The sequence below is a fragment of the Molossus molossus genome, unplaced genomic scaffold, assembly GCF_014108415.1.
Source record: "Molossus molossus isolate mMolMol1 unplaced genomic scaffold, mMolMol1.p scaffold_m16_p_1, whole genome shotgun sequence".
Lineage (NCBI taxonomy): Eukaryota > Metazoa > Chordata > Mammalia > Chiroptera > Molossidae > Molossus > Molossus molossus.
The window spans coordinates 35934373-35948094 of record NW_023425344.1 but is presented as its reverse complement, the minus strand read 5'-3'; the positions used below and the strand labels follow the sequence as shown (position 1 = coordinate 35948094).

The 13722-nt window shown below is 43.5% G+C and overlaps 1 protein-coding gene across 3 annotated transcripts in view; it reads right to left on the bottom strand.

The window, feature by feature from the left end:
* Positions 1-7639, bottom strand: part of DCUN1D4 (defective in cullin neddylation 1 domain containing 4) — a 71226-nt gene extending 63587 nt beyond the window's left edge. For 2 of the 3 annotated variants that reach the window (XM_036279278.1, XM_036279287.1), the window contains exon 1: positions 7538-7639. In XM_036279278.1, the coding sequence (XP_036135171.1) occupies positions 7538-7562 (25 nt within the window). In that variant the 5' untranslated portion in view covers positions 7563-7639. The remainder of the gene's footprint in view (positions 1-7537) is intronic. The other variant, XM_036279296.1, reaches the window with a different exon arrangement.
* Positions 7640-13722: the final 6083 nt, after the last annotated feature.

Genomic DNA, 13722 nt, shown 5'->3' with positions numbered 1-13722 from the left:
AGCCAGCATTGCCCCTGGGACTACAGCCTCCAAAGACTCCAGAAATTGAAACAGAAATATCTCCCCTCTCACCACTATCCATCCTCCCCAAATGGCCTGTAAGCAACCCCTGCTTCTTCCCACCACTTGCCTCCAGCTTTGGATTCCCACTCTGGGGTAGGCATGTCTGAACAGCTCTGCCTGCGAAGACAGAAGGTAGGAAGTCCCCAGTCTGAGGAAGAGCTGGGTCCCTGCCCACCACAGACACAAATGAATGATACATCATTTCTGTGAATACCGCTGATATAGGTCAGCAAGTAATGAAAGGTTTTCAAAAAAATATTCATAAGAAAAAATAATCCTCAAAGACAAAACTAAAAAGAATCACATTTGGGAAGAGTGGGGTCTTTTTCATATTACTTATTGTTTTACTCAGTATACTAATTAGTTTCAAAAACTATAAGCTCACCTTTCTAGTTTGAAAGTAACTCATTAACGTGTTCTAATTAAAAGAAAAAATTCAAATCTGAAGTAGCAGATAGTTTATCTGCTTGAATACTGAACACGCTATGAAAAATATCCTTAGAGCTGAAATAGTCATGCAAAAATTGCTAAAATACATGATTCTATTTAAAATGTAGAGTTTTGACACCATCTTCTACTAGAGGGAAGGGGGTTGGGGGCTGGGTAAAGGTGGGCATGGGAGGGAGGGGGAATGGAGACATCTGTAATAATGTCAACAATAAAAATAAAGTAAAAAATAAACAAAACGTAGCAATTTGATAACTTCTACCTAAAACATAGGCCACAAATTATAACGTCTTTTATAGCCACAAATATTTGTAAATGTATGTTCTGCTTAAAAGACTAATTCTCAAGAGGTACTAACCTGAATCTCAGAGTAAGAAAAAAGAACAAGCTATGAAAAGCTATTAACACTGATTCAAGCTGACCAACTATAAAAAGGTATCAGCATTAATGTCGGATTCTCAGAAAACTCACTTCCACCTACTAAGAAAGTTTACTTTCACCCAGCCGTTGTGGCTCAGTTGGTTGAGGTTGGTCCCATGCACCAAGAGAGCACATGCACAGGTTTCAGGCATGATCTCTAGTAGGGGGCATGCAGGAGGCAGCCAATCAATTAGATGTTTCTCTCCCTCTCTCTAAAATCAATAAATACATTTTTTTTTTAAGAAAAGAAAGTTTACTTTCTAAATGAAGAAAGTCTTTCATTGATCTCAATGTATTATTAATATTCATAAATAAAACCTCACCCTTACCAGTTTCGCTTAGTGGTTAGAGCGTCAGCCCACGGACCAATGAATCACAGGTTCGAATCTGCTGAAGGACACGTATCTCAGTTGTGGTTCATCCTCAGCCCTAGTCGGGGTCAGGTGGGAGGCAACTAGTCGATTTGTCCCTCCCATGTCAGTGTTTCTTTCTCTCTCCCTCCCTCCCACTCTATCTGAAGATAAACAGAAATATCCTCAGGTGAGGATTAAAAAAAAAAAGAAATAAAACCTTAAGACCAGAATTGATCATAAAACAAAAAGAGGGGAAAAGCAGAAACACTCTAGGTGCCTTAATGTTAGACCTGTCAAGACCTGCCTTAGCCTTCTCAACATACGACTGTTAAACGCCAGGTCTGATAAGCACACGTGCACTATCCCACGCAGACTCCTGATTCTTCAGTACATCATTAGCATCTCATTCTCTGAGAATTTCACCATATCATAGACCTTCTTCAAAACTGATACGTGGATGTACTTTAAAAGAAATATCATGTAAATTGGTTTGCATATGGCTGACTTTGTCAAAAAACACAGAGACAAATTAAAGTTAGCACTCTCTGAAGAAAAATCTGAAGATAATAAAAAGACAACTAGAAGCAGGCTGGATAGCAGGAGAAAGAATTAAAATTTTCGCCCTGGCCGGTTTGGCTCAGCGGTTAGAGCGTCAGCCTGCGGTCCTGAGAGACCCGGGTTCGGTTCCCGCTAAGGGCATGTACCTCGGTTGCAGTTTGTCCCCGGCCCTGGTCGGTTGTGTGGGTGGCAGCCACTCGATGTGTTCCTTTCACATCGATGTTTCTCTCTCTCTCTCTGTTCCTCTCTCTCCCTCCCACTCTCCCTGAACAAAAAATGGAAAAATGTCCTCGGGTGAGGATAAAAAAAAAAATAAAAAAAATAAAAAAAAAAAAAATTTTCTAGTTGATTCACAAACTATTAAAGAGTTGACCAGTTAAATTCAATTCAATACATATACAAGGACCTAAGCAAGACTGATGCTGGGCAATAAAGTGGATACTAAGTAAGACATAGTCCCAGATCTCAAGGGGTAATAATCTAATTGTAAACAAGGAGCAAAAAGTAAACAAGGAGCTACAGTTATATAAGGTGAAGATGAGAAGAGAAATCAACAGTACTTTGGAGATTCAATAAAGGGAGAAAGTCTTACCAGAGCAAGGGAACAAGGAACGCAATAAAGAAAAGTTCCATCAGAAGCAACACTGAGGGCAGTAGGCAAGGAGGGAGAAGTCCAGGGACCTGAGCTTAAACTCCAGAAGCCAGTTCAACCCCAGGTTCTGAGGAGTCTGTATTCCAGTAAGCAACTGGGAGCCCTCGACGTTGCTGGGCAGGGGAATCAAAAGGACAAAGATAATTCAACTGCTGATGGAAAAGATAAAGTTACAGGAGGCTGAGCCAGGCAAAAGGATTACTAGTTATTACAATATAAGAAAGGATAGATCAGAACTAAGGCAATGGCAATCAATAGATACAGGAGAGGACAGGCATGAGAAGAGATGCAACCTCTCTTTCACTACCAACCAAGGAAAGAGGATGAGAAATGTCTAAGCTTTTAGCGTTGTTATTAAATGAACTGTAGTTTCATTAACCAAATGAATAAAATTAATTGGTCTTGTTTTCCTCTTTGTTTTGCCTATTAGGAAGCTCCGAGGCAAATATATGGCTTATTTCTAATATATGACAAGCATTTGTGTGCAGCCTATAAATAGTTTGTTTTCCTTCTCTTAACAGGATTTTAATCTATATTTCATAAGTCACCTCTAATTATTTTGGAATGAGGCAGAAAATAAATCAACATATAAAAAGACTGAGACCTGCCCTGCCCAGTTTGGCTCAGCGGTTAGAGCGTCGGCCTGCGGTCCGGAGAGACCCGGGTTCGGTTCCCGCTAAGGGCACGTACTTCGGTTGCAGTTTGTCCCCGGCCCTGGTTGGTCACGCGGGTGGCAGCCACTCGATGTGTCCCTTCACGTCGATGTTTCTCTCTCTCTCTCCCTCCCACTCTATCTGTACAAAAAAATGGAAAAATATCCTCGGGTGAGGATTAAAAAAAAGACTGACACCTAGCCACAGATAGACAAAGTAGCTGGTTTAGGGATCTAACCCGTAGGCTGCCAACCCAGAACATTCTCCTCACCCTTCTTCCACCCTAGCAAAGGCCATATCACAGGACAGAAGCTGAAAAATGCCAGATTTCACTTTCTCAACCTCCCTCATAAGTAGCATGAGATGTGTTCTAACTAATGAAACTAAAGAAGTCTCCAAGGTGACCTTCTGAAAAAGACTCCTCCTCTCTGTTAAGAGGAAGTTGTAAGTAAGTAAACTCCTTCCCTACCTATCTTATATAGGCATGATGTCCAGTGCTGCAGCAACCAATTTGCAAACAGGAGGCAATGAGCCTGAGGCTTTTTGATAAGCCAGAATACTAAGAACAGAGAAAGAAAATGATGCGAAGAGTATAGATTCTTAAGTCATCATTAAGATGCTGCACCAACCTTAGAACCTAGACAAAAAGATAGATAAGAAGTTTTATCTCTACATTTTTTGCTACTAGACAATAAGCTCTATTTTTTTTTTCTTTATTGATTTTAGAAAGAGCGAGAAAGGGAGAAGGAGAGAGAGAGAGAGACATCAATGAGAGAGAACATCAATTGGCCACCTCCTGCATGCCCCTCACTGGGGGTTGGGCCCACAGCCTGGGCATGTGCCCTGTCTGGGAATCGAACTGGCAACCTCTTGGTGTATGGGTCAACACTCAACCACTGAGCCACACCAGCCGGGCAATAAGCTCCATTATTTAAACCATTTTTAATTGAGTATTGTTACTTGACAAAGGCATCCTAACAGAGGTCATCATAAGGTCAGTTTCTGACAGGCTGATTTTTAAACTGCTGAGTTAACAAGATTACTATTGAAATGAGAATAATGCAAACATACTATAGTCAAGAAGAAAGCAGTAAGTTAAGAACTTCTGGGGGCATGTAGAGATAAAAACTGAAAATAATAACATTTGAAAAAAATGTGATCACATGTTAGTAGGGGAACTTCTTAGAGGCAGGAATAGAGGAAGAAAAGTGTAAATATATAGAAGTGCTCTAAAGTGGAAAATAACTAGGGAGACTTTCTTTTCTGGCAATGTTATAGACAACTTAAAAATCCTTCCCAATATAAGAGTCCAAAAATTCTGGGTAAAGTCTAGAAATATCTGTTTAGATGCATAGCTAAGATCACAAGAAAATAAAGGACCTCTCCAAAGACCAAAAAGCAAGGAACCTAAAAACCAGAGCAGAAAGTAGCTGATAATGTATAGAAACCTAGGGTTTGGAGGGCTAGGGCAGGGAGTGGGTTGTATGTAAAGGACACCTGCTTTTTGGAATGTAACAGAAAAAGAAAATGGGAAACAAATGACGAACCTAATATTTTCTTCAAAAACACCATTTTGAAACAATTACAACTCTTCAACCTCCTACACTTTATCCTTTATGAGAGCAAATTCCAGGATTAAATGTACATTTTAAAAAACATGTCCACATTACATATTTGCATATCATAAATGGTTTCCTGGATATTTCACCACAAACAAATAAAATATAACTATAAATTACTTTCCCCAAAGCCTGCACATTACCCAGTTTTTCAGCCATTATGAAATGAACCATCATGAAATCAAGTACTCAAGTTTAGTGTATTTCTAACCACACTAAAAAGTTTCCAAATCTTAGAACTTTTTGGTAAAATTTTTATCATTAGGGTCATTATAATATTCTTCTAGTGACTATGTTACCAATAGTTTCAAAAATATCTACCACATAAAAATGATCTGTCATCTCTGAGCTAATCTTGTGGCCCTCTATATTACAGGTTTTTTAAATCACTGCACATAAATGAAAAGGGATCCCACAAAGGATGTGACATTTGGGAAGTTAAGGAGACAGTCTCCAATATCAAAAAGGCAGACAGAAGAAATTATAGGCCTCAGCAAAAAAGCAAAAACATGAAAACCTCTAAAAGTCTTCCACTGAGTTTACCTTCCTCTAGTCTCATTTGCTTCCCATGCTTCTTTGAAAACTGAAGACATGTTTCCTGTATTCATCTTCACATTTTCATATTGGCTTTGTGAATGGGACCACCCTAAATTATATTTAGCCACTTCCATCACTCAATTCAAGATCTTTTTTTTTTTTTTTCAAAAAGTACCCTCATCCTTGGACAATCCAGACAGCCCAAGAAATACAAACACACAATTTATATTATCTTTACAAGGGTCACATTTTTTTCCACTGCACTCCTCCCACATTTATGTAAGACTGAACCTTTTTACATCGTGTTCACACACAACAGATGCCACAATAAATACACCATCCTAAACGCTATTTTATGTTGTATTGTATCTTGAATGTTTTTCCCACAACCTATGTGCTAGATGGTTCAAGACTAAGCATTTATGCTACAAATAAGGCCACCAAATGAAAGGGATAAATAATCAAGTACAGGATCAAGAACCCAAGTGTGAAAGGACTACACTTGGCTTGGTTCTCCCCCTCCCGCTAACAAAGGGAGAAGGTCTAGTGAACCTTTTCCAGTCTCAGGGGACAGAAGAGCCTCAGGAGAGCACTCTGGGGTCCGCTGGGAATAAAGTACGAGTTAGAAGAAGGGAGGCTCCGAGGGGCGCGCTGCATTCTGGGACTCGTTTCCACAGTTACCCACGTGCACCCAACCCAACCGCGGTCAGGACTACAAGTCCCAGAATTCCATAGGACCGCCTTTCCCCTTCACACCGGGCAACTGGAGCCAGACCCTAAAGGAAACCCCTAAAGCACTCTTCCCACAAGCCTGGGAGAGGTTGCGCCCCCCAGGCGCTATGCGGGGCCTCTGACCCTGCGCACCCACGCAAGGAAGCGGGTCCCCAGGCACCAGCCTCCACACCTGACGACCAAATATTAGAAAACTGCGTCACAGACGACCAAATCCAGGGACCGCCAGGGACCCCGACACCTCCCCTGCGCAAAATACCCCCACCCGGCCTCCAGGGCCCGACCCCTCCGGCTCCCCCTGCGGAAAACCCGCAGCCTGCACCTCTGCCCCGCCTCCCAGTCCTGCAACCAGAGCCGCGCCAGCGCTGACCTCCCTACCCGCTGGCTGCTCCAGGGGAATCGGGGAATCGTGGCCAGCGCCAACCTCGGGGCACCTCCCCCGCCCCCTCCACCTCAACCCCGCCCCCTTCTCTCCCCACACCCCGAGGCTCAGGGTTCCGTACTCCAGAGACCCTGCCTTAATGGGGGCAGAGGAAGAAACACCTCCCAAAACACAGTCTGACACCGCCCCCTCCCACCCCCAAGCCCCACACAGATGGAATCTGGACTTGACAGTCCAGCCCCTACCCCGGCCCCTCCCAACCTCCCTTTCCTCCCAACTAGCTCTTCACCCACACCGCACCTCCTTTACCCCTGCCCCCATCCTATACCCCAAACCCTCTCCTCCTTCCTCTCCTCTTACACCCAATTACTGAGTCTTCCAACACCTGCTCCATCCTGTTACCCCAACATCTACCCCCTCACCACTCCCAGTTACCCCACCAGCCTTCCAATGCTCCTCCGCCCGCTTGACTCCCCAACTATCCCATCACACCCCAATCCCTCCTACCACCTAGCTCTCCCGTTACATCAGCCCTCATCTCTTCGCCCGCCCTCCAGCCCCGCTCGGCCACTGCCCCCATTCCCCCACCCCATTGTTCCCCCCACCCCCGCCAACCAGCCCTTCTTCCCATTGTCCCCGCCCCCGCGCTCCCCCTAGCACGCACCCGCCTTTCTCACCAAGCCGCCCGCACCGCTCAGCCCCTAGGAAATCCTCACCCCTGCGCCCTGCTCGCTCACACCCTCTCTCTCACTCTGATGCCACCCTCGGCCCTGCCCGCTAGTGCCCGCCACCGCTTCCACCTCCATTCACCCCAGACACTCCAGTCCCGGCCCTTCATCGCAGGTCCCGCCCCCCCTTCCCCCAACACTGAAAAGGAGCCAGTCCCCACCCCCCTCACCTCCGCCCTCCCCTAGCAGGCCGGCCCCTTCCCCCGACGCCCGCCCCCGCCCCAGCCTCCCAAGGCGTCACCACCGGCCCCGGCCCCAGAAGGGGAAGGGGTGGCTCCTGGGCAGGGGCTCCCAGCGCTTTACGGGACAGGAGGCGCCGGCGCAGGGACTACGAAACCCAAGTGGAGAGTGTTGGCAGCTGCCCAGTCCAAGCCCCCTCTCGCTGTTACTCACTGACAGCGGCAGCATCCGAGTGCATTTTCGGACAGCTCACACCCTGCTAGCCGCCCAGGATCCCGCGCTCGCCTCGCGGTATCCCCACCGGCTCGCCGCACCTCGGCTGGGAGCTGAGGACCCGCCGCCAGGCACTCCGAACCCGCCCACCTCGCCTCCTCCATTGGCTGAACCTCAGCTGAGGAACCGCCCCTCCGCGTCTCTCATTTGACAAAAGGAGTGCAGAGAGCACCGTTCTGGAGCGGTCAAGGAGGCCCCACTCCCTAAAGTCCAATGCGATTGGTCCCGGCGCCTCGTCCCCGTAACGCCCCTAGCGGAGACCACTCTGTGGAGTATCAGATTGGACCCGGCTGCTGTCACTCATCCCCGGGGGTCCAAAAGCGCGTGTAGGGGCGAGGCTAGGGAATTGGTCCACCTTGACCCTGAAGCTCCGCCCAGGCGCCTGCAGGATTGGTGGAGCAGCAGACCAACCAAGAAAGATGGGTCGGCGTCTGAAACAAAGCACGCGAAGTGTTCCCAGAAAAACCTAGAAGGGGAGGTGCAGTCGGGGCAGTCTGTATCTTGCTGCAACGAGTGAGAGAGACAACCCATCTTCGTGCCGGGCGCAACGCGTCGGATCTCCCACTTGTCTCGCACGCCTCAGAGCGGCTCTCTGCAGGAACCCAGTCCATGCCGAACTTGGACTGGCACTTCTCTTGCTAGCTGTTTTCTACAGCTGGAAACTGGATAAAGAATGACCGCGTCTTCAGTTCCAACAAACCCTCTGGTGAGGAAGAAACTCCCATTTCTTGTACAACACTCCATTTTCTCGCTGTTTTCGAAATGCACTTCTTTTCCAGAGTTAACACACTTCGCCCATCATCACAAATGGGCTGTGTTCTAAGGCTTCGAATGTTGCAGGCATTGTCTGTCATACACACATCTGCAAGCTTCAGACCGCCTACAGGAAATCCAGGGCCACGCTCTGAGCTTCTGGCTCAGTCAGGCACTTCCGCAGGTCACCGACCCTCCAAGGACTAGAGTAAGTTAAAACAACCTAAGTCATTGACACTGGGAAGAGCGGTACAGAAAACAGAATTGGCTGTTACTTGGCAGAGGAAGACGTTAATTTAGGTGAATTCTGACCACTGAGTTTCCTATGTCAAGAAGGTGCACCATTTTCTTGAGTTCTGACTACTTTTCTCAATGCTTTCAAACCAATTTGTCACAATCGCCACATTATTATAATGAGTAATAATTATTTTGAGGTATTAATGGAGGATTGCTCCCTCCTACCCCAACCACAGCATACTGTGCACCACCTCCCTGTATCCCAAGGTCCTGCCCCAGCTGGCATTGGGGGGTTCTACTGATCCTGCCTCAGAGAATGGATGATACCACAAACAACGGGTCGTTTTGGTTTTACATTTCTACAGCCAAGTCTTCTGGGTTGCAGAGTTTTGAAATTTAGGTTTCAAATCAGGGCGTAACGTTACACCAAACACAAGATACTTGAAGAATGGAATCAAATCAGTTCCCCTATCCCACACCACTAGGGTTACAATATATTACATCCCATTTAATCCCTAATGTTGCATTAATAAATTACATCCTTATCATTTATAAAATATAATTTATGATATTTCTATCATTCAAACATTTATAAATCATTTCATTTAATCCTAGAATCTCACAATTGAACCTGAATCCACTTCAGGTTCCTTCTCAAGACAAGAATATCATCCATATTGGTGACCTTTAACCTGACAGAGCTCAGCTGGGCCCCATGGGGACTGGTAGGTACCTCTGGACTCTAAGATAGGCCATTCTTGTCTGGCAAATTGTCAGAATGTCTGTCCTTACTCTCAGCAGAAAAGCTGCTTCTGCATTCTTTATTCCACTTATGTCTTCAACCTATTCTGCATCTAGGAAATAATAAACTATGTATAGTTTATAAAGTTCATATTTTGTATATGTACTATCTGTATGGTTTTTTATTGCTCATCATCATACTTCAAGGGCTCAGAGACAGATGTTATTTTGCACAGAAATAGGCTTGCTTCTCTCTCTTTTTTTTTTTTTTTTTGGTACGAGCCCCTAGCAGGAACCGAACCCAGGACTCTCTGGTCCACAGGCCGACGCTCCAACTGCAGAGCCAAACCGGCCAGGGCTAGGCTTGCTTCTTGACACCTCTAAAATTCAAATAAGTCCACAATTATTTTGTTTTAGGTAGCCATTTGCTATATGAATTTATTTGCAGCAAACTTTGTAATAATGTATGTAACAACAATTAAGCTGCATGAGGGACCTGCCAGCTACTTTGTCCCTAACACCAAGCACTCTTCTAGAATATGGTGTCTCAAAAAAAGTGTACAGTGTACAGCCATTGTTATTTTTTTCAGTTGAGTCAATATGATTATTTTCAAATAAAAAACAGACTTAGAGCCCTGGCCGGTTTGGCTAATTGGTTAGAGTGTCGGCCTGTGGACTGGAGAGTCCCGGGTTCGGTTCCGCTAAGGGCACATACCTCGATTGCAGTTTGTCCCCAGCCCTGGTTGGGGTCGTGTGGGTGGCAACCATTCACTGTGTCTCTCTCAGGTCGATGTTTCTTTGTCTCTCTTTTACCCTCTCTGCCTCCTCCTGCTCTATGTGAAGATAAATGCAAAAATGTCCTCGGGTGAAGATAAAAAATAAAAAAACAGACTTAGAGAGTAATTTACACAGATCTTTGTAGTAGGTCAGCCACAGCCTGAAGATTGAGAGGCAAAGCTCATTCTTGGTCTGCTAAACCTCATTGCCCCCCACATGTTTTTGAATAATAAAATAGGTATAATTAAATGACTACATAATATTCTGTAAATATTATCCCATCAGTTTAATAATGCACAAGATTATAAAACTTTGAGAGCAGGAAACTTGTTACATTATGTCCCTAGTACCTAGTACAGTGCTTTCAATAGTAGGTACTAGTTAACTGTTCCTTATAAGTGAACTGAATGTTGGCTATAATGTGAAAGTTTACATCTGGAAGGAACCTTGGAGATTATCAAATCCAGATTCCTCATTTTAAGAACATGATACTTGAAGTCCAAAAGAGTTAAATGTCTAATCCAAGTCACTCAGCTAGTTAATAACAAAGCATCCGTTAAATTCACATTTCCTGCCCTGGCCGGTTTGGCTTAGCAGTTAGAGCGTTGGCCTGTGGTCCGTAGAGACCCAGGTTCAGTTCCTGCTAAGGGCATGTACCTCCGTTGCAGTTTGTCCCTGGCCCTGGTTGGGTCGTGTGGGTGGCAGCCACTCCATGTGTCCCTTTCACATCAATGTTTCTCTCTCTCTCTCCCTTCCACTCTCTCTGAACAAAAAAATGGAAAAATGTCCTCGGGTGAAGATAAAAAAAAAAAAATTCACATTTCCTAACTCATTCCTGTACCACACTGTCTAATCAATATCGAAGCTTCAAATTCCAAAGATGGGTAAATTACTCTCCCTTCCCATTTGAAAATTATTATAGCAACCTAATATAAATTCTATACTTAAGAGCTAAAATATTGCCCTTTTAAATGAAATTATGTGTTTTTCAATATATAATACATTTTTTTTCCTTCATTGGTAGCATTCCCAAATAACTTGATCCCTGTTGGGGATGTTTACTGAGATAATAGAGTTACGCTTCTGTGTGTTTGTATTCAAATCCTTGGAGAGGAGGAAAAATAATTGTCTTGGAATTGTTATGGGTAGAGATATTTGGGGATACAGTCTCTCTGCCATTTTGCTTTACCTGGTTACTGCTTTTAAAGCAAGTTTACTTTTGTCAACTGATACCTAATTTAATTGGATTTTTCTATTTTATTAAATGCACAATATTAATTTTAATCAAATATATTTTTAAATACCCTAAGCCTAGATTAAAATTTGATATGAAGCCCTGTCCAGTTTGGGTCAGTGGTTAGAGCATTGGCCCGAGGACCAAAGAGTCACAAGTTTGATTCCGGTCATAGGCACGTACCTCAGTTGCGGTTCAGTCCCCAGCCCTGGTTGAGGTCATGCAGGAGGCAACCAGTTGATGTCTCTCTCACATGGATGTTTCTCTCTCTCTCTCTCTCTCTCTCTCTCTCTCTCTCTCTCTCCCTCTCCCCCTCTCCCTCTCTTCCCCCCTCCTCCCCCCTCCCTCCCACTCTGTCTGAAGATAAATGGAAAAAATATCCTCAGGTGAGGATTTTTAAAACATTTTTTAATTGATATGGAAAAGTCTAGTGAGAGAAAGAACAGCAGAGCTCTAAATCTTTTCCCCAAATTCTACAAACCCCACAATAGCATGGTTATCAAGCAGGTGTTAGGGTTGGGCGTATAGAATGAGGAATGATAGAGTCCTTGAGACTAAAATAAGGTTGGGCCTACTCAGACTAATAGATACATGTGCCCCTGGTAAGATTTGAAAAGAGTGAGGAAGAATATACACCAGGGAAGAAAGAACATAAGCTAGGGAGAAAGTGAATATAATTGACCCCTGAACAACACAGGATTGAGGGGTGCCAACCCCATGCAGTTGAAAATCCACATATAACTTTAGACTCCCCAAACACTTAACTATTAATAGCCTTAATGATAACATAAACAACACATATTTTCTATGTTATATGTATTATATACTGTAAGTCCTACAATAAAATAAGCTAGAGAAAAAATATTAAGAAAGTCATAAGGAAAACACATTTATAGTATTTATTGAAAAAAATCCAGGTATAAGTGAACCCATACAGTTCAAACTCATGTTGTTCAAGGGTCACCTGTATATCTATAGAGGTCAGCATAGATTATTTCTCCAAACTCATAACCAACTGACATTTTGCCAACCCAAATAATGATAATTTTTGTCAGTATTTCCAAGGTGATAGGCACTACTCTTATAATGCTTTTCTTGTAAATTATTCCACCACCTCGATTTATAGGTTAGTTAACTGAGGCTTAGAGAGCTTCAGTAACTTGTCACTCAGCGAATAGGTAATAGTGTCCCTAAGTAGCCAAACTCCCGATGTTATAATGTTCCCATGCTGGGCTTCAGTTCCCTCTCTTTTTATTAATATGTGCCCTATATACCTGAAAGATTTATTTATAAGGTTACAATAATATGGATGTGAATGTGCTTTTAAATGACAGTGAAATCTGACCTCTTTCTTGAGTTGAAAATCTAACCAATCAGGCTGCTTTGTAGACATATCTTAGGAAAAATACCAGTCAGATTATTTCCAGGTTACTACATCTTTCTTATCTATGTTATCCTTTTGACCTTATTTCAACAGCATCTATCTACTTTATGGTATATTATTAATAAGATTATTTATCCAGAGTCTCTAATGAGGCTCTGCTGAATGTAACAAGTTCTCTACTCTGAAAAATCGGTGAGACAGGCCAGCCTTTCTAGCCTACTGGAATTCACCTTTTAACCACTAAGGCCTGTGCTAATGGGAACCAGTTTTGGCTCTTAAGCTTTTAATTTCATGACTGTCACCGTAACATATGTTGCTTTTCATATACATACATAGAACAGTTTTGCTAATAGCCACTTGCCAGATGCTACTAGGGTAATAAAAATGTTGGTTTAATTTTTTAATACCTGCATACAATCAGGTCTTAATTATCAAGTTAATAGAAAAAGCATAGAAGTAGACATTTACCTCATTGTCATCAGTGAGGACAGACTCTCCTGAAAACTGGTGGTGACTGACAAACTGTAAAGGCGGTATCCTTTGCCTGCCATCTTGCTTTACTACGCTTTTGTCTTTTATCAGTTTTCTTTCCCCTACCTATCTTATACCAGAGGTCAGACACTGAGACACAAGCAACCTCTTTATAATCACTACAAGTTACTTCATAGGAGTGTTATGTTGCTGTCATGTGGGCTTATAATGCACATTCAAGAGACTTCCATTTTTTTTATCTCCCTCCATTGGGACTATCACATGTCCTCCAATATTTTTTTTTAAAATGCTTAACAGATGGAACTTTCTAGAACCAATTCACACTGGGCATTTTAGCCTTGGAAGTTCTTTTGACTTTTTTTTTTTTTTTTTCTGAAGCAGAACTAAGGCTTTCCTGGAGCAAATGGTCTGGATCAAAATCCCATTGGCTCCACCACTTAAGAAGACAAATTAGTCTGGCCAGTATGGGTGTGGCTCAATGGTTGAGCATTGACCCATGCACCCAGA